At 36.2% G+C, this 21,603-nt stretch overlaps 1 protein-coding gene across 4 annotated transcripts in view; it reads left to right on the forward strand.

Annotated features, from left to right (window-relative positions):
* Positions 1–21,603, forward strand: part of DACH1 (dachshund family transcription factor 1) — a 371,721-nt gene that overhangs the window by 242,200 nt on the left and 107,918 nt on the right. For 2 of the 4 annotated variants that reach the window (XM_069880425.1, XM_069880417.1), the window contains exons 4-7: positions 3,442–3,597; positions 4,133–4,305; positions 19,120–19,255; positions 21,383–21,520. In XM_069880425.1, coding sequence (XP_069736526.1) covers positions 3,442–3,597; positions 4,133–4,305; positions 19,120–19,255; positions 21,383–21,520 — 603 coding nt within the window. The remainder of the gene's footprint in view (positions 1–3,441; positions 3,598–4,132; positions 4,306–19,119; positions 19,256–21,382; positions 21,521–21,603) is intronic. The other 2 variants (XM_069880442.1, XM_069880433.1) reach the window with 1 other exon arrangement.

A 21,603-nucleotide genomic window follows, 5' to 3' on the forward strand; every position in this document is an offset into this window, starting at 1 on the left:
AGGTTAGGAAGGGTCACAGCAGAACTGACATTATCTCCATATCAAACATCAGCACGTAACACAAAATTAACTGTACTGTAGATGATCATGATAATAAATAGGGAAAATAGCTTATTACAGGAAATTCACTGGCCCTATAAAATGCAAATGTCTTCTTTGCTCTGTAGTATTAACACATATTTATGTAATTACTACTATATTTTTATGTATTATATGCATTATCGTATATATATGTGTGATATATGGATGTTGTCATGTTTTGATGGGGAAGTACAAAACATTATGCCTAAAGGATTTATAAAATGGTGACCTTCTTAAGGATACCGTAACTCCACATGTAAATCAGAGAATGTTGCTCCAATTGTGAAACACATTTTACAAACTTATCCTTTTTGTTATCTCTTTTTTGCTAATAAAGAACAAAACATAAATGTCCATATAAGAATTTTCAGTGATGGTGAAGACAGAAGAGTTCTGGCCCAGATTCATCTTACTTAAGCCGTCTAAGTCTAAGACATTTGTAAAAGCTTCTTCTGCAGTTACTGTATGGATGACGGCATGCCCAGAGGCCATTCATTCCATTTGTCTTTTGCGGTCTTTCCTGCTTCATTTCATTTGGGCATTTCCTGGTCACCAGGCAGTGCTGTCTTATCTGAATAGCACTGCAACCATAGTTGTTCTAAACTAGTAAGTGTAGAATCTACACTTCATTTTAGCCACAGAAGGACAGACAGTACCACATAGAATCATAGAATCACGAAATCATAGAGTGTCCTGAGTTGGAAGGGACCCACAAGGATCATTGTGTCCAGCTCCTGTTCCTGCTTAGGACAGCTCAAAAATTTGCACTGTGTGTTCGAGGGCTTTGTCCAAATGCATCTTTAATATTGTCAGACATGGTGCCGTGATTACTTCCCTGGGGAGCCTGTTCCAGTGCTCCACCACCCTGTGAGTGAAGAAACTTTTCCTAATATCCAATCTAAACCTGCCCTGGCACATCCTCCTGCCATTCCCTTGGGTCCTGTCATTGGTCACCAGAAAGAAGAGATCTGAACCTGCGCCTCCTCCTCCAGTTGTGAGAAGGCTGTAAAGTGCAGTGAGGTTTCCCCTCTGTCTCCTCCTCTCCAAGCTGAACAGACCAAGTAACTTCAGATGCTCCTCAAACAGCTTCCATTCTAAACCCTTCAACAGCTTGAAACTAGAACAAGATGGGCAATCAGTCTGTGCTCCACTGCAAGATCTACCAGTTTTTCTCTTTTTGACTTTTCTTAAAAGATGCAAAAAAAAAGACAGGGCTTGTTCCTGCTCCAGATTTTATATTGTGTATTCAGACTTTTAGTGGTTATTTTCTAATGAAGCCCTCAGTATCATAAAAACAGCTTTATCGTTTTATGGACATGTACCCTAAGATGGGATGAACGACCATTCGGAACTACCAAATTTTCCTCTATCAAATCTGCATCAACAGCTACGTTTTGGCTAAAATTACATGAGGTGAACACACTTTCCTGTGTTTAACTCTGACTTCCATGATCATGTTTTTTAATGAAAGAATATTCAGAATAAGTGAAATGTATATCTGACAGTGGCAAAAAAAGTAAAAACTTCTTTAAAAAAAGAAAAATAAAAAGAATATTTTCCCACCTAAGATTTATCTCCTTTAGTTCTGTTTATATTTGAAAGCAGGTTCAATTTTTTTTTGAGAGTCTCCGAGTTCTCAAAATACAGGAAAACATACTAATTTATCGGAGGTGTTGAGATTAAAATCGTGCTCAGCTCAGCTATGTACACTGCATAAAGGTTATAACAATTTCTTGTAAAATAATAAAAGTATCTCTTATAATTGATTCTTTTCGTTGTTTCATAAAATTGCTTTGTTTGATTGCAGGAGAGTTTGAACTGAATTTTCATTACCTACTTCTGAACAATTTACACTGGGATTGAGACAGTATTGAGCTAATGAGTTAGAATTTATATTGAGACTTAACTGTCTTCAGGAAGTAACTAGGGAAAGAAAATCATGGCAATAATGGAGTATTTTTCATTATAAACTGTGCTGTACAGCTTTTACAATCAGGTTTTAATAGATCTAGAGAAATTAAGTTGGAATTCTACCAACTTTTGTGCTTTTGTCATCCCATGAAAATGATGTTAAAAAATGTCAAGACTAATGTGCTAATCCTGTTTCTACTAAAGTAATGAGGAGATGGTATTAGTCGTTGTTTTCCCATCCCTGTTATACATTAAGTGTTAAGATGCATGTAGAAAAACATTCAGAAATATGCACTTTGCTGCCATCCCTACTGCCAAATAGAAGTTGAGTATAGATTAAATAGGTCTTGGCTGATGTTATCCACAAATCCTTATCAAGAGAAGTTCCCATGAAGGTAACAGACCGTTTAAAAGTCAGAAAGGTGAAATTGTGCTCTGTATAAAAAAGGAAGCTATCATATAATGCTGATGTGTATAGTAATGCTGCTGAGAATGCACACATATATACATATTTACTAATATTGTCAAACAGTGTTTATTGATTGTATATGGTAAATAAACTCATACAATGAGTGTATAGATTACTTGATGTGCGTAAACTTGCATATACTCTACCTCAGCATTGTACATAACTATGTACCATGAATACTGTAAGTTGCAAGGTTGGAAGATTTTAAACTTCTCTTCATATATTAATGTACAAATCAGTAATGTTATATGAGTTTTTAGCATTGTCCTTTAGTTGTATCCTTCTGTTTAATTTTGTGGTATTTTTGTGAGGCACTCTGCAATAGTGAAAAAAGATATTTCTCAAATTTCTCATCTCAACACTTATTTGTCCACATTCTTGCTTGCTGTTAATCTGTTCCACTACCAAAAGACTGCAGAAATGAATTAAAATACCTTACATTTTAATTAATAATAAGACATAAAAATGGAATATACAAAATAGAATTGTCAGCCAAGAACATATAAATCCATATCGGTGCCCTCAATAAATTAAAATTTTAGTTACTTCCTATACTAGTTATTTATTCACAAATACTAGAAGAAATATGAATGTAGTTTAAATTTTAATCAGCATAACAGGCAATATTCTTATTGTAGACATTTTGGAGGCAAAAATGTTCTCTCATGTATAAAACAAATGCCATTTAGAATTTTACTTACTAAAAATGGCAAAAGCCCGTGTAAAATATATGTCAAACACAAATGAGAACAACTCTAATACTCTCAGTTTTATGTTATAAGTCTTAACTTTAAAAAGTTACCCTTACATATCTTTTTCAGAGGCTGGAAAAATAACCCCCAAAATCCTTCCCCCAGTCCACATATTAAAAGAAAAAAAAAAAGCCACTTGCAAAAAAATTGCTGGCCTTGCGTGCAAAGTCAGACATTAAAAATTTGGAGTCTTCCTTCATCCAAATAATATATATTCATTCCCCACAGGCAGCAGTGATGGTTCTTGGGATAAAGAGAAACTTCAGTCTCCCCCAACCCAAGGATCACAGGCCTCTGTTACCCACCCCAACTTGCCTGGACAGCATAATGTTCCAGTTAGCCATCCTCTCAACCCTCTTCAACAGAACCACCTTCTGCCAAATGGTACGGGTTGACATCTTTCAGCACTAACATCAGCAGTTTTCCAATTCCTGTCTTTATTTTCTGTTTATATAAATAGGCTATGAAAAATCAAAGATGTGGGGACTACTGGAATACTTCCTTTAAAGTATTAAGCAGGGGAAGCGGAGACAATAAAGAACAAACATGTATGCATTAAAATTGATACTTAAAATAACTGCTAACCTGTGCGTCAGTGGCATAATAATGTATTGCTAAGGCACCTTACAGCAGATATTAAAAAAGATAATAAACAGCCATTGCTTAGCAGTGGTATCATACATTACACTGATATGAACAAACTAAGAGGTCTAATTGCCTCTCCCTATCGCTAGAATCCCTCCATAGTTACTCGTGATTTACCCATGCATAGCCCAGAACTGAACTGGCACATAGCTGCTTTGTCCTGCAACGTGAACCATCTTATCACCCATCACTTGAGTGTTGTCCATCAGGAGAAAAAAGAGAGTATTTTAAAAAGATGCTTAAACCTATTTTCATTTTTTTTCCCCTCCACCAGGACTGGAACTTCCTTTTATGATGATGCCCCACCCATTAATTCCTGTGAGCCTACCTCCAGCGTCTGTCACAATGGCAATGAGCCAGATGAATCACCTTAGTACCATTGCCAACATGGCAGCAGCAGCACAAGTGCAGAGTCCTCCATCCAGAGTTGAGACATCTGTTATTAAGGTAACTCTATTAAACAAGAAAATGAATAACTTCTAGCACAGTCAAAACTGTCATAAATATTGTGAAGGTGAGTAAGCGTCAGATGTTATAAGGTAAGTCATGAAGTCAGTATGTATGAGAAACTCAACTGTTGTAGCTCTGGCAAACCAGTAGGCTACTGGTGTCCAGTGTTACAGAATCATAGAATCATAAAAGTGGTTTGGGTTGGAAGGGACCTTAAAGATCATCCAATTCCAACCCCCCTGCCATGAGCACAGACACGTCCCACTAGATCAGGCTGCCCAAGGCCCCTTCCAACCTGTCCTGGGACACCTCCAGGGATGGGCCATCCACAGCTTCCCCCGGGCAACCTGTTCCAGTGCCTCACAACCCTTGTCATGAAGAATTTCTTCCTAATGTCTCGTCTAAATCTTCCACGCTCCAATTTATAGCCATCCCCCCTCATCGTGTCACTACATGCCCTTGTAAAAAGTCTCCATCTTTCTTGTATGCCCCCTTCAGGTACTGGAAGGCTGATATAAGGTCTCCCCAGAGCCTTCTCTTCTCCAGTCTGAACAACCCCAACTCTCTCAGTCTGTCCTCATAGCAGAGGTGCTCCAACCCTCTGAGAAGTTCTCTTCTCAGTTCTTCTCCTCCTTTCTAAATCAGTATTAAAACAGTGCTCAACCTGAAGCATTTTGATACACAATATGCAGCTTTCTAATTCCTTACATTCATAGTCTCTAATCTAACAGCAACATTCCTCAAGATATCTAGGAAGAAATTACTTCTTTCTAAAACTGGAAGGGACTGTTCTTCCAGTTCTTAAATCCAAGCATTTGAACTGGAATGCCACAAATTATCTGGAGAATGCTGGAAGGCTTCTTACTTTGCCTCTGCAGAACTTAAATTGCCAAATCCTGGTGGACTTGGACGGAACAGACACCATAATCCACAGACTGTAGCATTGTAGGGATATAAGAAAAAATATTTGATATCTGAAAGTGTGTAAAAATTTTAGGTTTGTTTACTGCCTGAAACTAAATTAATCTCGTTATAGAGGTGTTTAGCAGAGGCATGGAGTCTTCTTGTGACTGAAGGTGTTCTGTTTTCATTGTAAAGGCATTTCTCCCTTACCAGTAGATATTTATAATTTGATTTGACATTTATTCAGATATCTACATTTTACCTGTTATCCTTTGTTAGTTCTAAATGAGGTACGGAAAGTACATAAATTTTTGTGCTTTTATGTAACATTCATATATTAGAAACAGACATACAAAGGCAAGTTTTTTTGATATTTTAGAGCTACGTTAATTGCTTATTAATGCAATTCCTTTGGCAAAAAGAATGGGAAAATTAAAAATCTTTTGGACCTTCAAATCAAGAGTTGCAAGAGTTTCGAAGTTCGTGATGATTAAGCAAAGAGGCCTGACTACTGAGACATTCAACCTGCTTAAACTCTTGTCCTCTTTAGTCTAACAGGATCAGAATCATAAAGAACCATTCAGTTAAAAATCAACAAATCTATGCTTCTGTTGACCTTGAAAAATATGATCTGATGACCTAATGGAAGTACCTGCGCATACAAATGTAGGGTCTCCTTTGGAGGCCTTCAGTGTCATCCCTTTCTCACCTTTGATAACATGGGGAGTTAAGACATTGGTTTGACAAGAATTGTTTCTTTTGCTGCTATGTCAGCAAGGCTTGATTCCACTCTTAGTGTCCCTCTTGCCCATGTTTTGGGAATATAAACACTCTGCTGCTAACTAACTGGTAGATCAACTCTTTGATTTTCTATTTTCACTTGAGCAGTATTTAGTAAGAGTTAGATGACACTACATTTCCCTGGAACACGTGATGCTCTTATTTCCTTCTACATTTATATTTTAATTGAAACAGTGACTGCTGGTATTACAGAGACATCTAAAAACTGAATATTGGGATGGAGCACATGCTAAATGACACTTGACAAGTATCAATTACTAGGCTAACAAAACTGTTTCCACTATTTTTCCTACTTTTTTTCCTCCTTTCATTTTTCTGAGCTATTCAATTTCATATGTAAAAGTACAAAATTTGACTTTCACAAGCATTGGTAACCTGTTTCTGAACTTTGACAAGTTGACTTCTAGCGTATAAAGTTGATTTACAAGCTAGTACTAGCTATTAAATTTGCCTATCTTACTGTGGCCTACATTTAAATATGTCTGTGGGAGCATACCCCAATGTGACTTTTGTCTTCAGTTAGCAAAATCAAGTACGTTTGAAGTACTGTGTAGCTCCTAGGCTATTGAAAAAGGTTTTCTTTTGTGGAAAGCAAATCTTGGTGAGTTCACAGATCTCAGCCCATTGTGGAAACATTGCTGGACCTGGGGAAGCACTTAACTAAGAAGTACTTCTGGCTCATCTGGTCTAAACCTGTCTAGTAGGTTTAAAATTATTGGAATCTGAAAAGGAGATTCTGTCATCATGTAACTTTGTATATTATTTTAACCATAAGCAGTGCCATACCAGAAAATTTTCCTTATCCCAGAGTTTCTTAACTTCTTAACATGTTGATTCGTGTAGGTCTTCTAGTTGGAAAGATAGTTTCATTATAATCTAGGCAAAAGTTTTGATAATATCTAGCAATTTTGGTTCTCTGAAACACTTTGCCAACATTTTGTTAATGGAAAATAATATTTTTTCCCAAAATCTTAATTATTTAAGCATTTGTTTGTATTAGTAATCTACACTATTTATGTCTGTCATTTCTGAAAATTCAACTATCTTGTATTCACATCAATAAAATCTTCCTCTTAGATGCCAACTTTTGTGCAGCTTCTGGCATAGTATCTTTTGGAAGTTATTTAACAAACCAGGTTTCATGTTCCCATCTGGTTTGCACATAAACATGAATTAAAAATATGTGGATTTACAACGAAATGTTTTTAAATGGCCAGATTAACCTAAGTTCTTTTTAGAAAAGTATGCTCATTCAAGGATAATATATACATTTTTTTTTGAGTTTGTGTGATTCAGTTAGGGTTCTGGGACATTTACATAGAACCTGATGGAGATACTAGCCAAGTGCTGCCGTGACTTCTTCAATCAAGGCCTGAAACATACTGCCCACAAAACGTTTGTACTACAAGTAAATACATAAACACAGGTTGTACTCTCCCATCTGAAACTCACTTCTAAAAGTAAAAGCTTTCTGCATATAATTATTTCAGTAATATTGTAAGGGCTCAGGTACTCACTCTTACAGGACTTTCTGTTCTTTCTTTTGGCCCCTTTGTTGTATGTCTAGATTAATGTCCTCTGTTCTTATCTATGGCAAATGAATACAGTTATGTGGAGAGAGATACCACGGCCAAGTAATTATGTTTCTATTTTTTGATAGTGAGCATGATTGGAACATAAACCCAAGTAACATAAAAGCATGAGGTCATTGTTAGGGGGATTTTCTTCCCAGGAGCATGGACATAATGTCACTTGCAATTTACCTGTTCTTCACTAGATGCAGTCAGAGGCTGTGATTTTAGTGCCCATTGAATTATATGCACTGAGTAGTTGAGCAGGAAACTCTGATCAGCATACTTTTTGAACCTTACACTGACAATGTAAGGATTATGAATAATAACTTCCACTACAATCAAAATAAATATTTTAGAGAATAAAGGACAAGGTCAAACCTGCTTTTTAGTTATTTTTACAAAAACGGATAAATAGTGCGGTTGCTTTCTTTCACAAACCTGTTTGTTACTAGAATCACATCTTCCTTTCTTTTACTGTTGCACTTTTTAGACTTCTTGCCTTTTTTTCCATTATCTTCTGTCTCATTCTTTTAACTCTGATTTTACTTAAAAATTTCCCCTCAGTGACAGTGTTACCACAAGCTGATTTGAAAAGTTCATGAATCACTCATCTTGGAGTTCATAATTGTAATCTGAAATGACAATGTAGATTTGAAATTAGAGTACAAGTTGATATAAGTTTAAACTTAAAAGTTAGGAGACCCATGAGAAATTTCTACTCCAAAAAGTGGATCAATAGTAACTTTGTCTAACTAAGTAATATAGAACAAATTTAAGTCTCAAAAAATCTATGTCTTCTGATTATAAACAACCTGATTCATTGGATAGAAGAATAAACTTTGTCAACAGTGCCACAGTAGATGCCTTGCGACCTTTCCTTCCAATTCACCAAGTTCACAGTTAGTGCTGTTATCTTTAAACTCGCAAAGCTTCAAATGCCTTTCTATTTCTGGGCAATATTTTATTACTTCATGATAAGAAGTTCGAATAAAGCTGAGATCATGTACTAATCAAACATTTTATCATGCTCTATTCAAGAGATGAGACAAAGACAAAATTACAAGGGAAGCGTTATAAAGCAATACCATACATTTGGCTGTGAACTCTGAGCCATAAAATCTTCAGAATTATATTTCAGAAGAGTGTTGTGCCCTTTTGAACATGAGACAAACATTAGATGTCGTTTTGTAATGGAATGTTTAGATATATGAGTTGGATGCATAAGAGGAGAGCAACAACAAGCAGGGACAGCAGATTGTGACAGCAATGAATTGCAGTGAGTGTGACAGCTGTGACCTGGGGATGCTTTAGACATGAGGTGGCTTTCATCACCTGCCCATGGTTTCAAAGGCTTAGCTTGTTAGCAGTTACACTACATCAATTTTTTTCACTCAGCAGGAAGATATATGAAATATAAAGGATATACCTCGTATTAATAGCAACTTGAAATAATTCTACATTGTAATAGTTAGAACAGAGCAGCATACCAGAATGAAAAAACTACTCTTTATCTGTATAATGTTACTAATAGTTATAAAAAGAATTAGGAATAAAGCAGAAGAAACCAATACCTGCAGTTAAGAAAAATGACCTGTGCCACAGTAGTTTCCCACTGCATATTAAATACAAGAGACTAAATTCTTTTAATTCTCTTAATATATCACGACACTAGTTGCTTTATACTTGTTCATAAGGTTTTATCTTCCTGTTAACTAATAGCAGAATTTGCTATCAATTTAATTCACTGTGGCAGCTGTTGACAGATTATTTGTTTTTAAATAACTATTTATTGGCCTATTTTGACATGAAATTTTGTCTTAACATTAACTTTATAATTTTTATTGGAAATATGTATGTGTTCCAGTTGATGTAATTTAATGTAACTATATCTTTTGCCTGTAAATGCTGCCAAAAAAGTCCAAATAATATACAAGGAGAAGGAATATGATACTGCCATGCAGAAATGATAAAACAGAGAACATCTAAATGTCTCATGTCAGAGTGGTGAGCAAGTACAGGCAGTAGACCTGAAAGGAAATGGACATTAAGAGAAAAAAATATCAAATTCACTTCATGAGGGGGTGGGCAGCAAAGGAAGGGACTGTAGCTTAAGTTATAGCTGAAGTCATCTGTAACTGCTGTGTGAGCAGCCTTGAGTTTAGTGCAGGCTTCTAATACCGAAAGATACTGACCATTGTAGGTGAAGAAGAGTTAACTGATAACTTATTTTCCAGTTAAAGAGTGGATGATACATTTTTTTTTTTTTACCAGGAATAGATAAATTATTTCTCAAAATATGTTTGTTTTTTTTTTTTATCCTATGTTACAGGATCATCAGTGAATTTAAAAAGATGCAAGACTAACATTAGGAAATGCCAGAATGGCTCTAGAGCCTCATTATGACAGCATTCTGACCATATAGTATGATGCAATTTTAATTTCAACCATCAGATATATTTTTTCTCAGAACTCCTACCTCCTTCAGTGAATGCTTAGTTATCTTTTACTTGATTTTTTTATTTTTTTTTAAATCGCTGTCTGGCCCAGTCTTGTTTAACATATGTTATCTGAATCCTATGCTGAATGCAAAAATTTTCTATGGACACGTCTGTGCTTCACAGGAAAAGTATTATGCAAACACTCCTAGAAACGTATTTGTACTAAGTACTAACGTATTTCCTAGGAAGCTGGATGTGCTATACCCATTTTACAGAAAGGGAATGAGAACAAAATTAATTATATTCTGAGTTGGCAGAAACGCTCCTTTTTGATGCCTAACCTGAAAAAAGCCTGATTTTTCAGAAAACCTATTATTTCTAGAGACATTTGAATGTTCATTCAAAACAGAAAATTTGGCATTACTTTTAAGTGATTTTCTTGAATGCGTAGAAAAAGATACTATATACAGGTGCATGAAGAGTAAAGCTAATTTAATTTCCTCATGATCTGATATATGAAGTAAAATGAAGTTGTTTTTTTCTTTGTATAAGGAGAAATTTGATTTAATATAAAACATGTAAATAGTAAAATGAAATTACAATAAATATGATAGAATAAAAATAAGACCATTTATCAGCTCCTAAAACATCTGCTTTTACATATTGGGGAAGCAAATGTGAAAACTGCAAAATACCTATAAATTTTGATGTATGCTATAAACCAAATTAATACTTCATTTTCTTTTGATCATGACTGCAGAAAATATGATCTCTTAAAATTATTGTTATGAACTTGCACATAACAGAAAAAATCACTAATTTAGTTAGATAACTTTTTACTTTTTTGTATTTATGTTAATATAAATATGTATATGCATGCTTACTTCTGTTTCTCCCTTTAGCATGAGAAGATCTTAGGTCAAAGTGTCGCTGAACTCCTTTATTATGGCTTAATCATCTTTATATTAGAGGACAATGTGTCCCACCTCATTAATTAGTTCTGTCTATATGATTAAAATTTTAACATTTAATACAGTTTTTTTATAATGTGTTTAGAGGCTGGTTACTCTAAATCTTATTAGGATGTAACTTAGAATAATGTCTCTTTTTAATAATATGGGATCCTATTATTTGTTTAAATGTGTGTCTTTCTGAGGTGTAGTTTGAAGCTAAGAGCAACCATATGCTCATATGAATTAATTTATGTCATGTGAAATAGATACCTACAGATAACACATGACACAGGAAAGGTAATACATTTTTTTTCTGTTTGGCAATTTGCATATTCACACGTGTAGCAAGGAAGTATGAGTGTAGTGTAAGATTAATTTGATGCAAAGTGGTCATGAGGCCAGGTACAATGGATGGTCTTCATTTAGCTGTCTTCTAGGATTTAATTCATTGGACCTCTTTTAGATAGCTACTTTAGAGTGAGGTGAGTTGTACCTTTGAAATGTAAATGTATGGGTAAAAGAATGAGCCCGGGGTGACTAGCTCAAGTGTAGACATTTGTACGGTTTGGATTGACTTTGAGGGGTGAATTCCCACTGCTGCTTCTTAAGCTGAGTTCCAAACCATCAACATCTTGTACACGGCTCAGGTTTTGCCACAAGACTTATGTTATTTCCCATATTGGTTTATATGTTTTTGTTTGTTTTAATCTCTCTAATGGCCCAGTACTGTGCAACTCACTTCCTCGCTGGGTTGCTGTACTTTGTGTACTGCCCATGATTTCAAGGGATTTTGTTCTCTGCTGTTAAAGGATTACTTGTGAGTCTTCTATTTGGACTTTCTTGCAGTTAACTCCTGCTGATATTGCCAATAATCCTGTAGTAAACAGGGCGATGAAAATCAAGCAAATTAATAGTCTCTGTGGCTGTTGATCTCTTTGTACACTTTATACTATCAGTTATCGATATTCCTGTGAAGAGAACAGCAAGATACAATCAATGAAAAATTGCAGAAGTAAAAGTAGAACAGAAATCAAATTAACTTAAATTAGTCCAAAAGATAAATAAGTCCCAGATATTCACAAAGACAGAAAAAAATCTGCAAATATCATGGATTATGTTCTTTGTAAGATATAGATCCACTTATTAAAACTATAGTGCAACTAATGACGGCACAAAGCATTTGGATTTTGATTGGGAATAGAAGCTTGTCTCTAAGAGCAAGATGAGAAAGATGACGTGCATCAGTGGGAAGTTAGAAAAGTCTTTAGCAAGCTAGTGATACTATGCAAATAAGGAAATAGAAATGAAAATTTATGGCATTCAGTCAGTTTGATAACACATATTTTATAGTAGTGATTGAGGAAATCAGAAATATTTATTAGCCTAATTCGTCATGCAATCCTTAGGAGTAAACATTAATTTGGAGTCTTATAGCACTTTATGGCTAAAACCGAAGGAAAAATGAAACTGTAAAAGCAACATATCCTGTTTTCAGGAAGCACAAAAGATACACAAGTAATTAATTTCTTTCACTTATTCTACTAATATGCTGTCAAATAAGTATGCCATTTTATAAGAAGGGCATTCCTGGATCACTTCTCACACAAGTTCAAAATAGGTCAGTAAGGAACTGAAGAGTAAGAAGTCTGTATTTTGGTCATTGTGAAGGAGATTATTGTAGTTTTTTAGCACAAAAAGATTGGAAGCAAGATGCCTTCTCGGAAGGTTAGAATACTATAAACTATTCCTGATTAAATGCTTTTTTTTTTTTTTTTCAAATTAGCCAGTTATGAAACTGTGTGTCGTTTATCCTTTCCCCGGTATGAAGTCACCTAAACTCCTGAAGTGGGACACTGCACTTCAGCGAGTCCAGAGGAATGCCATGAAGATGATCAGAGGGCTGGAGCACCTCCCTTACGAGGACAAGCTGAGAGAGTTGGGGTTGTACAGACTAGAGAAGAGGAGATTCCAAGTAGACCATATAGCAGCCTTCCAGTATTTAAAGGGGGCCTACAGAAAAGCTGAGAAGGGGCTTTTTATCAGGGAATGTAGTGATAGGATGAGGGGTAATGGTTTTAAACTAAAAGAGGGGAGGTTTAGATTAGATATTAGGAAGAATTTTTTTTCCCTGTGAGGGTGGTGAGGCATTGGAAGAGGTTGACAAGAGAAGTCATGGATCCCTTATTCCTGGAGGTGTTCACAGACAGGTTGGATGAGGCTTTGAGCAACCTGATCCAGTGGAAAGGATCCCTACCATGGCAGGGGGACTGGAACTGGGTGATATTTAAGGTTCTTTCCAACCCAAACCATTCTATGATTCGATGAATGAAAAGCACAGATTGTCCTTAAAGGAGTTCGTTCAGCACTGAAGAGCATCAAGATAGCTGAATGGTTTTAATAGCATTTTTCCATTACAGCTGTGCTTAGTTGCATGTTTAGAGCTCAGTCCATGACTGAAATCAAAGGATGACTTTGCCCAAGAGATAAGACTTGAGAAGCAAGAGATTGAGAAGCAAATGAACAAAGGAAAATGCGGAGACTGAAAATACCTTCAGGAGAGAAGTGTGCAGGAGATGAAGGCTGTGCATGCATAACTAGGTGGTAATTGCAAGTAGGAATATTCAAAGATTCTGGAATTTTATCATTAAGAAGCAGGAATAGCAAAGAATAAATAATAGAATAGCAAAGAATAAATAACAGCCTGGAGAAGAGAGGGCTCTGAGGAGACCTTATAGTGACCTTGCAGTACTTGAAGGGGGCCTGCGACAAAGCTGGGGAAGGACTTTTTATAAAGGCATGTAGTGATAGGACTAAGGACAATGGCTGTAAACTGTAGAGGGGCAGATTTAGACTAGACATGAGGAGGAATTCCTTCACAATGAAGGTGGTGAGGCACTGGCACAGGTTATCCAGGGAAGTTGTGGCTGCCCCATCCCTGGAGGTGTTCAAGGCCAGGTTGGATGAGGCCTTGAGCAGCCTGACCTAGTGGGATGTCCCTGCCCATCACAGAGGGGCTGGAACTAGGTGATCTTGAAAGTCCTTTCCAACCCAAACTCTTCTACGATTCTATGTTTGTGAAAAGACTGAAGTCATGAGAACCTAGAATGTATTACTTCCTTGTCTGTCTTCTTAGGAGCAGAAGGGTTAATTGTACATGTATTACATTTGAGGTTTAACAAGGCCAAATGCCGGGTCCTGCACTTGGGGCATAACAACCCTGTGCAGTGCTACAGACTAGGAGAAGTCTGTCTAGAAAGCTGCCTGGAGGAGAGGGACCTGGGGGTGTTGGTTGACAACCGACTGAACATGAGCCAGCAGTGTGCCCAGGTGGCCAAGAAGGCCAATGGCATCTTGGCTTGTATCAGAAACGGTGTGACCAGCAGGTCCAGGGAGGTTATTCTCCCTCTGTACTCGGCACTGGTGAGACTGCAGCTCGAATCCTGTGTTCAGTTCTGGGCCCCTCACCACAAGAAGGATGTTGAGGCTCTGGAACGAGTCCAGAGAAGAGCAATGAAGCTGGTGAGGGGGCTGGAGAGCAGGTCTTATGAGGAACGGCTGAGAGAGCTGGGATTGTTTAGCCTGGAGAAGAGGAGGCTGAGGGGAGACCTCAGTGCTCTCTACAACTACCTGAAAGGAGGTTGTGGAGAGGAGGGTGCTGGCCTCTTCTCCCAAGTGACGGGGGACAGGACAAGAGGAAATGGCCTCAAGCTCCGCCAGGGGAGATTTAGGCTGGACATTAGGAAAAAATTCTTCACAGAAAGGGTCATTGGGCACTGGAACAGGCTGCCCAGGGAGGTGGTTGGTTCACCTTCCCTGGAGGTGTTTAAGGCATGGGTGGACGAGGTGCTTAGGGGCATGGTTTAGTGTTTGATAGGAATGGTTGGGCTCGATGATCCGGTGGGTCTCTTCCAACCTGGTTATTCTATGATTCTATGATTTTATGATTCTATGATTCTATGAAATGTCTTCTCTTAGATGGTGATACAGGAACCATCAGCTGAACTCCGTCAAGTACAGTTTAGTGTATTTTTGAGGAAGATTTTTGGTAATGAGACACTTCAGACAATGAAAACATGCTGCTGGAGCAGAAAGAAAGGAGGCAAAAATGACATGAATATTTATAACTACCTTTGTGACCTGTTAAAGAGAAAAAGACATATGATATAGGAAAGAAAGTATTTATGTCTTCTAGATGCCATTATATATATGTTAGATAAATCTTAATAGGAACTTATTTAAAAGGAACTTCTGGAACGAGATCTTAGAGCATGGTCCTTATGCAAAAAGCTGTTTGAAAACTAATGATAAGTACATCAAGACACTTATGTTTTACTTGGAGAGACAGAGACAGTTTTATGTTGTGGGTGGTATGTGGCATTCTGGAACAGAACTGGAGTGGTTTCTAATTCTAGAGACAACTTCAATTTCATAAGTTAGTGCCTCTGACAATTAAAATATTTTAGCTGTTCTTTACAAGATAAAAAAAGCCTAATGTCACGGGAACAATTCTGTTATTTGTGAAGTGATTTGATAACTTGTAATGTCAGTGGAGTAACGGTGCTGGAAAGGACGTTGTAGTTTCCTGAAGTGAAAGCTTCATATATTTGTAGTAGTATTTTTTTGAGGAGTTATTAAATGTCAGATTCTTAAATTCTTAGGATTCATGATTTGGATCAGATTGTACAGAGTACCAAGATTAGGAATGCTCTGAATTTGGCCCTTAGGATTGTCTTGACCATTGTTTAGCGTAGCCTCTGGTTCTGATGCCTAATCAAGTGTCTTACTAGTTTCAAAAAGTTAGTCAGTGTTAAATTGCTACATATACCCTAACTTGTTCATGCAACTTTTTACTTGTGAAACCTGTAGAAATAAAGAGAAATAGGGAAGCAAGAGACAGAGAAAAAAAGATGGCTAGTGAGGGATGTTTTTACGAGTGGTAAATTATTCTGTATTTCTTGTTTTCTAGTAAATATTGTCAATAGAGTTTTTGGAGCTATTCAATTCTTCAGCCAGTAAGAATAGTGTTGCTGGCATCCTGCTGTCGCTCCAAAAGGTTACAAATCTTTTGTATGACCCGTGTGTCAGCCTAGTGTGGTCATCTCAAAACTCTTCAGTGGCTCAGATGACTCAAATGTGAGCAGCTGAATTGAGCTGTTTGGCTCTGGTTTTGGAGGAGGATTTGTTGACTTTATTGCCTATACCTCACTTGACTGAAATGGGAGGAACTTAGTTCCAGGGAGGGCTTCTTCACGTGGCATCCTAGATACAGGTGTCTGAAGTTTCATCTGTAACTCACGTCAGCTGCATTTAGACATTCACATACAGATCTGTTACTTTCAAACTGAATCCTTTTTTTTTTTTTTGCCTCATACTTCACTTTAGCCAAGCAAAGTCACTCAGATTTTATCTATTTTTTTACTTATTTGTTTGTTTATTGTGACACAACAAGCCTAATTGCAGTTCAAGCCAACACTAGGTTCTTAAGAGGTATTGTTAATTAAGTCAAATTGATTTTGTTCTGGGAATGGACAAATTTTAGGAAAAATACTGCAAAGTGGACAGTTGTTTCTATTGCCAGGAATATAATGCAGTAAATACTATTTCTTTACTGTGTCATGCAGGCTTACTTGTACTAAAGCAAGTTCTTCTTTGCAGCAGTTGCAACTTAGCTCTGATAATCTGAGTTATTTACTGAACACTTTTTTTGCACATTTCCTTTTCTGAAAAATTTTGAAGTTAAATCTAAATGTAAAATTAATAATTTACCATAGGCAAAATCCATCTTTTCTACACAAAATTTCTAGTAAGAGAGACAGCTTATATTGCTATCCCAGCAGCAGTAGTTTATCACTGTACTTTTTAGAGCTATAGACTATTTCAATTTATTATTAGTAGCATTTCCGGTTTTATTATTACATTTAGTTTTGATAAAGACAAAAAATTACTGTAGACCATGATATTGATTGTGAAGTGAGGGTATAAAAAATAAGGTATTAAGTTTATTTCTTTTTGATTTCTGCATAGTTAAATCCCATGTTTTGTTGGGGTTAAAGGGTATTTTAAAAGTGGATTGATAAAGCCAATATATATAGTTTTCTCACAGAGTTTGTGTGTTATTTTGCATTATATGTGAATAAAACTCATTATCTGTTTTGTTTGTGCAGTAATTATATTGTGTTGTCCTGTGCATTCCTTTTGCTCTCTCCGTCTCATAATACGTGCTGTAAAAGCGTACATAAATAAATAGGATAAACAAATTAAGCTGTTTAAATAAATTAATTTACTCTGCAGCTCTGTATTCCAATCTTATGTGCTCACTGGATTTCATTTTAATGAAACCCTTCTAAGAACAATACATTGTAAGCCAAACAGTGAAATTATATATTAAATGAATGATTAAATATAGCGTGTTCCAATTTATACCAGATCTGTACTCTATGCATGCTTAAATCCTTCTAAATCTAAAGAAGCAAATCTTCTGCATTCTGAAAACATCTGCATTATAATCCTCCTCTCGAATACCCAGTTCATGGACATATAAACACAATCAAAGTCATAATAAGCCTAGAGCTATGATGCAGTTAAACTATACTCATCAATGTTTTTGACTAAAAACCTGAGACTATTAAAGTGGAATCCACTTCAGTGTCTTGAAACACTGCTCTGAAAGGTCTTCTGCTCCATCAGTAGGCCCATTGAATCCCTTTGCAATCAGAATCTCATGTTTAGCAAATACTTATTATAAAGCTAACCTGTAACAAATCTATTGATTATTAGAGGTAGTCATGTTGCTAAGTTTCATTCAATGAAATAAATATTCATTCAATGAAATAAATATTCATTTATCTACTGTGCATGAAAAATAATGACTGCTGCAAAACAACATGCTGCATGAGGAATATAATGCATCTTTCAGGAAAACTTCTAGGCATTTGCAGCAGCAAGTTTTCATATATGTTATTAGAGAAATATTACTTGTATTATTTCATTACCAAAAGCTTTAAGTGAGTTGAATGTCTAGAGTTTTTTGTTGTTTGTTTATTGGTTTTGTTTGCTTTTTTTTCTTTCATGAAGAGTCAGGACTTCAATTATCGAAAGGAAAATTAAGCAACAGTCAACAACCCCCATACCCCCAGCTTGACATTTTCAGTCCCTCCATTAGATTTCCCTTATAGGACCTATTTCTTTTTATCACTATTTGACCAAACCAAGGTAACTGACACATATTTTAGCAATGACACAGAGTCTTGGGAGCTATTAGCAATAAGCAAGAAACTGCAGGGAAAGATAATTTTCTAGAAAGGCATATTCTGCACTCAGCTCTCTTTTGTTTTTTCTTTCTATTAAAGTTCTGTGTAAATAGCAGATACATGTATCTATCTGCTACATACAGACTCACATAGCAGAAGTTCAAACGTCACCAGTCTTCATGCTCTAATTTTCAAAGTCAAGGAAAATTTGAAGTTCTTTGTAGCTCCTCCTGGCTATCCTCTCCCTGGATAGAAAAGCATGGATGGGTGCTTCCCCTCATTTTGAAGTAGCGATATGGCCACACTCTTCTGAAAGGTGTAGTTCGTTCCAGATTTGTGCTTCACGCTATCAACAGACATTTGGGCTTACATCAGCCATCTTACTGGTGTAGGTTCAGTAAAGAGATGATGTTTTCTTAATGATCTATAACAGTTCCATAAGATGTCATTGCTCAAGAAATCCCTATGGAATTAAGGCATGGAGTAAAATTCAGCGTAATCTAAAACAACAGTGTCCAGTCTTTATTTATTTGCAAAAGCACATCATTCCTTATCCTGTAAGGCTAATGACTGTAAGTGAATAAACAAAGTGTTAGTTCCAACAGAATCCTGATACAAGTGAGGGGGGAAAAACCCCAAAAGTAAACCAGAAGGCAGTTTAAAAGTCTAACAGGATGAGCAGCAGCCACATTGCATACTAAAACATAAGGTCTAGTGTCCTAAAATTACTAAGTTGTCTTTGAGAATATTTTGCAAATCCTGGATACCATATTAGAAGAGAGAATAGTTTGTGGTTTAGAAGGGAGTTTCAGTTTAGGGTACTGATAATTGGAAACTACAGAGACTAAGTTTAACATTGCCTTTTATTGAAATTGTTTTTTGTGGGGTCTAGGAACGTGTTCCAGACAGCCCTTCTCCTGCTCCTTCTCTTGAAGAGGGCCGAAGACCTGGCAGCCATCCATCCTCTCATCGAAGCAGCAGTGTGTCCAGCTCTCCTGCACGGACCGAGAGCTCTTCAGACAGAATCCGTAGGTCACATTCTTCTCCTTGTCACCGCTTTAAATTTGATTAGGTGCAGGTGGTTTTTTTTCTAATCAAAATGCCCTCATCTTCAATAGATCTCATATGTATCGTGTTCGGAAGTTCAGCTGCAATAACTATCTCCCAACATTATGTTCCCCAGTTTACAGTATCATAATATCTGATGCTACATTAACGGGTACTGATATAAATTGCCATCATGTCATATTAAACATAAAAGGCATGAGCTATGAAATACAGAATTGCAGCCGGGAAGCAATTTGCTAGATTAGTTTTGGAACTGAACATATAGTGTAAACATTTTTTAAAGAAATTGAGTTTTATTTAATCTGGTTACTCTGGTTTGATTTCTAAATTAAATCTGACTTCATAAGCAACGTTTAACATGGTGGAATTGCTTGGTAAAGAGGAGAATTAGGTTAAATCAATTAAAAATGTGCATACCTTATAAAATTTTTAAATATCAAAAATTATAATGGTGAGAAATGTGATACAGAGAGTATTATCATCTCATACATCAGAAGGGGTGGAATGAAATTAAACTGTGGTGTTTCAGAGTAATACCATTTTTATCAAAGCTCCATGTATAGGTTGTAAATTACATGGCAGAGACCCTGAATTCTATAATATTCCAGTGCAACAGCCTGGAAATTAGGGTTTTAAACACATATTATTTTATGGCTTTTTACTTTAGTTCATATTTTCCTTGTCCATTCCTTTTACTATTGCTCCGTTGCAGGATTTTGTGCTTTTAAGGCAGGTAGGTGAAACTGAAGGATTCGGCATGCAAATAAAACCCCATGAAATAGTTACACGAAGTACATAGTCATGTTAATTAGATGCAGCATATGTGTCTTTTAAATGATTCCTTTCAGGCCCTCTGCAGACTCAGGAAGTGGTTTCTTCATTGACCTTCAGATCAAAAATCTTTTATTACTATGTGATGAAAAATTACTTACCAAAGGAAGTAAATGAGACCTGATCATGACAGGCCAAAAATTCTGTTTTCTTACCACTTGGATGGTTAAACTGCCATCTCATACAGTGTGACCTATCTATTTTCCCATTTTTTTCAGAGTGCATAAGTAAAGTTCTGGGGAAAAATCTTTGCAACCCTGAATTCTAATTTTTTAAAATTTATTTAAAAGTATATTTTTTACAACCATTGAAGACCTTTCCCATTGTTCTTTAAATTAAAAAAATAAATTAAATTGAGAGATACTTACTTCTTTTGCTAGGGAATTAGACTTTTTTAAAAGAAATGGTACTATTTAGCTTACTCTACTTCCTTATCAGCAGAGAGGAGTGAGATTTTTGCACGTTGTTTCTTCCAACATGAATTTAACAGAGTTCCTTAAATACTAGATCACTTCAGTAACTTAGTTATTTATGAAATAACCTTTTTCTCCCCTATCTGATCTGTTAACATCACACCTGATTCTTAGGTACTTTTGTGGTACCAGCAAGTGTAACATGACTACTACAGGACTAGGAGTTTTGAATGAAAAAAGTTTTACTGGAAATGGCATAAGCCTCTTGCAAGTACAGTATTTCAGGAAAAAAAGATAGAGATATAAACTACCTTCTATGGCTTTCTGAGGTGTGTTTGAGACTCATGAAGATCTGTTTTTCAGGCTGCCTGTTGAGCAAATAAGCAATTCTGCTGTTGCACAGCATATTTTGAAAAACAGTGTTTATCACCTGGAAGGCCACAGTGCTTATTTAAGGAAGTTAAAGACTGCATGTTGGGAATGATAATACATTAGAGGTTTTGTGCAACTAACTAAAAAGAAAAACAACAGTAAACATATAACGTAGAACTTTCTATGCTTTTTGGGTTTGCTTCATTCTACATTTCAGTTCTTATTAAATAAACATGAAAAAAATTGCAAATACCAACTTTTTCCAAGGATGCTGAATTCTTTTTGAAATGAGTAGTTTCAAACCAGAAGTAATAGGAAGAAACTCTTCCACTGCCTGGGTGCTGATAGCACTAATTAAGTGATTGTGACTTAGAATTCTTATGTAATTAAGAGGAAAACTGTAAAACGTATGTGCAAAAGTGTATTGTTAATATGATGGCTGATTTTCTTTATCTCTGCACTCATGTCTAGCATCTGTCCATCAGAATGGGCTATCTATGAACCAAATGCTGATGGGTTTGTCACCTAATGTCCTGCCTGGACCTAAGGAGGGTGACCTGGCTGGTCATGATGTGGGACATGAGACAAAAAGGATACACATTGAGAAAGGTAATATGAATATTATGATTCTATTGTTTTGGTATAAAACAAGCATTGTTTCAACAGCTAAATAATAATTGCGATTTTTATTT

This window comes from Phaenicophaeus curvirostris, chromosome 1 (assembly GCF_032191515.1).
Source record: "Phaenicophaeus curvirostris isolate KB17595 chromosome 1, BPBGC_Pcur_1.0, whole genome shotgun sequence".
Classification (NCBI taxonomy): domain Eukaryota; kingdom Metazoa; phylum Chordata; class Aves; order Cuculiformes; family Cuculidae; genus Phaenicophaeus; species Phaenicophaeus curvirostris.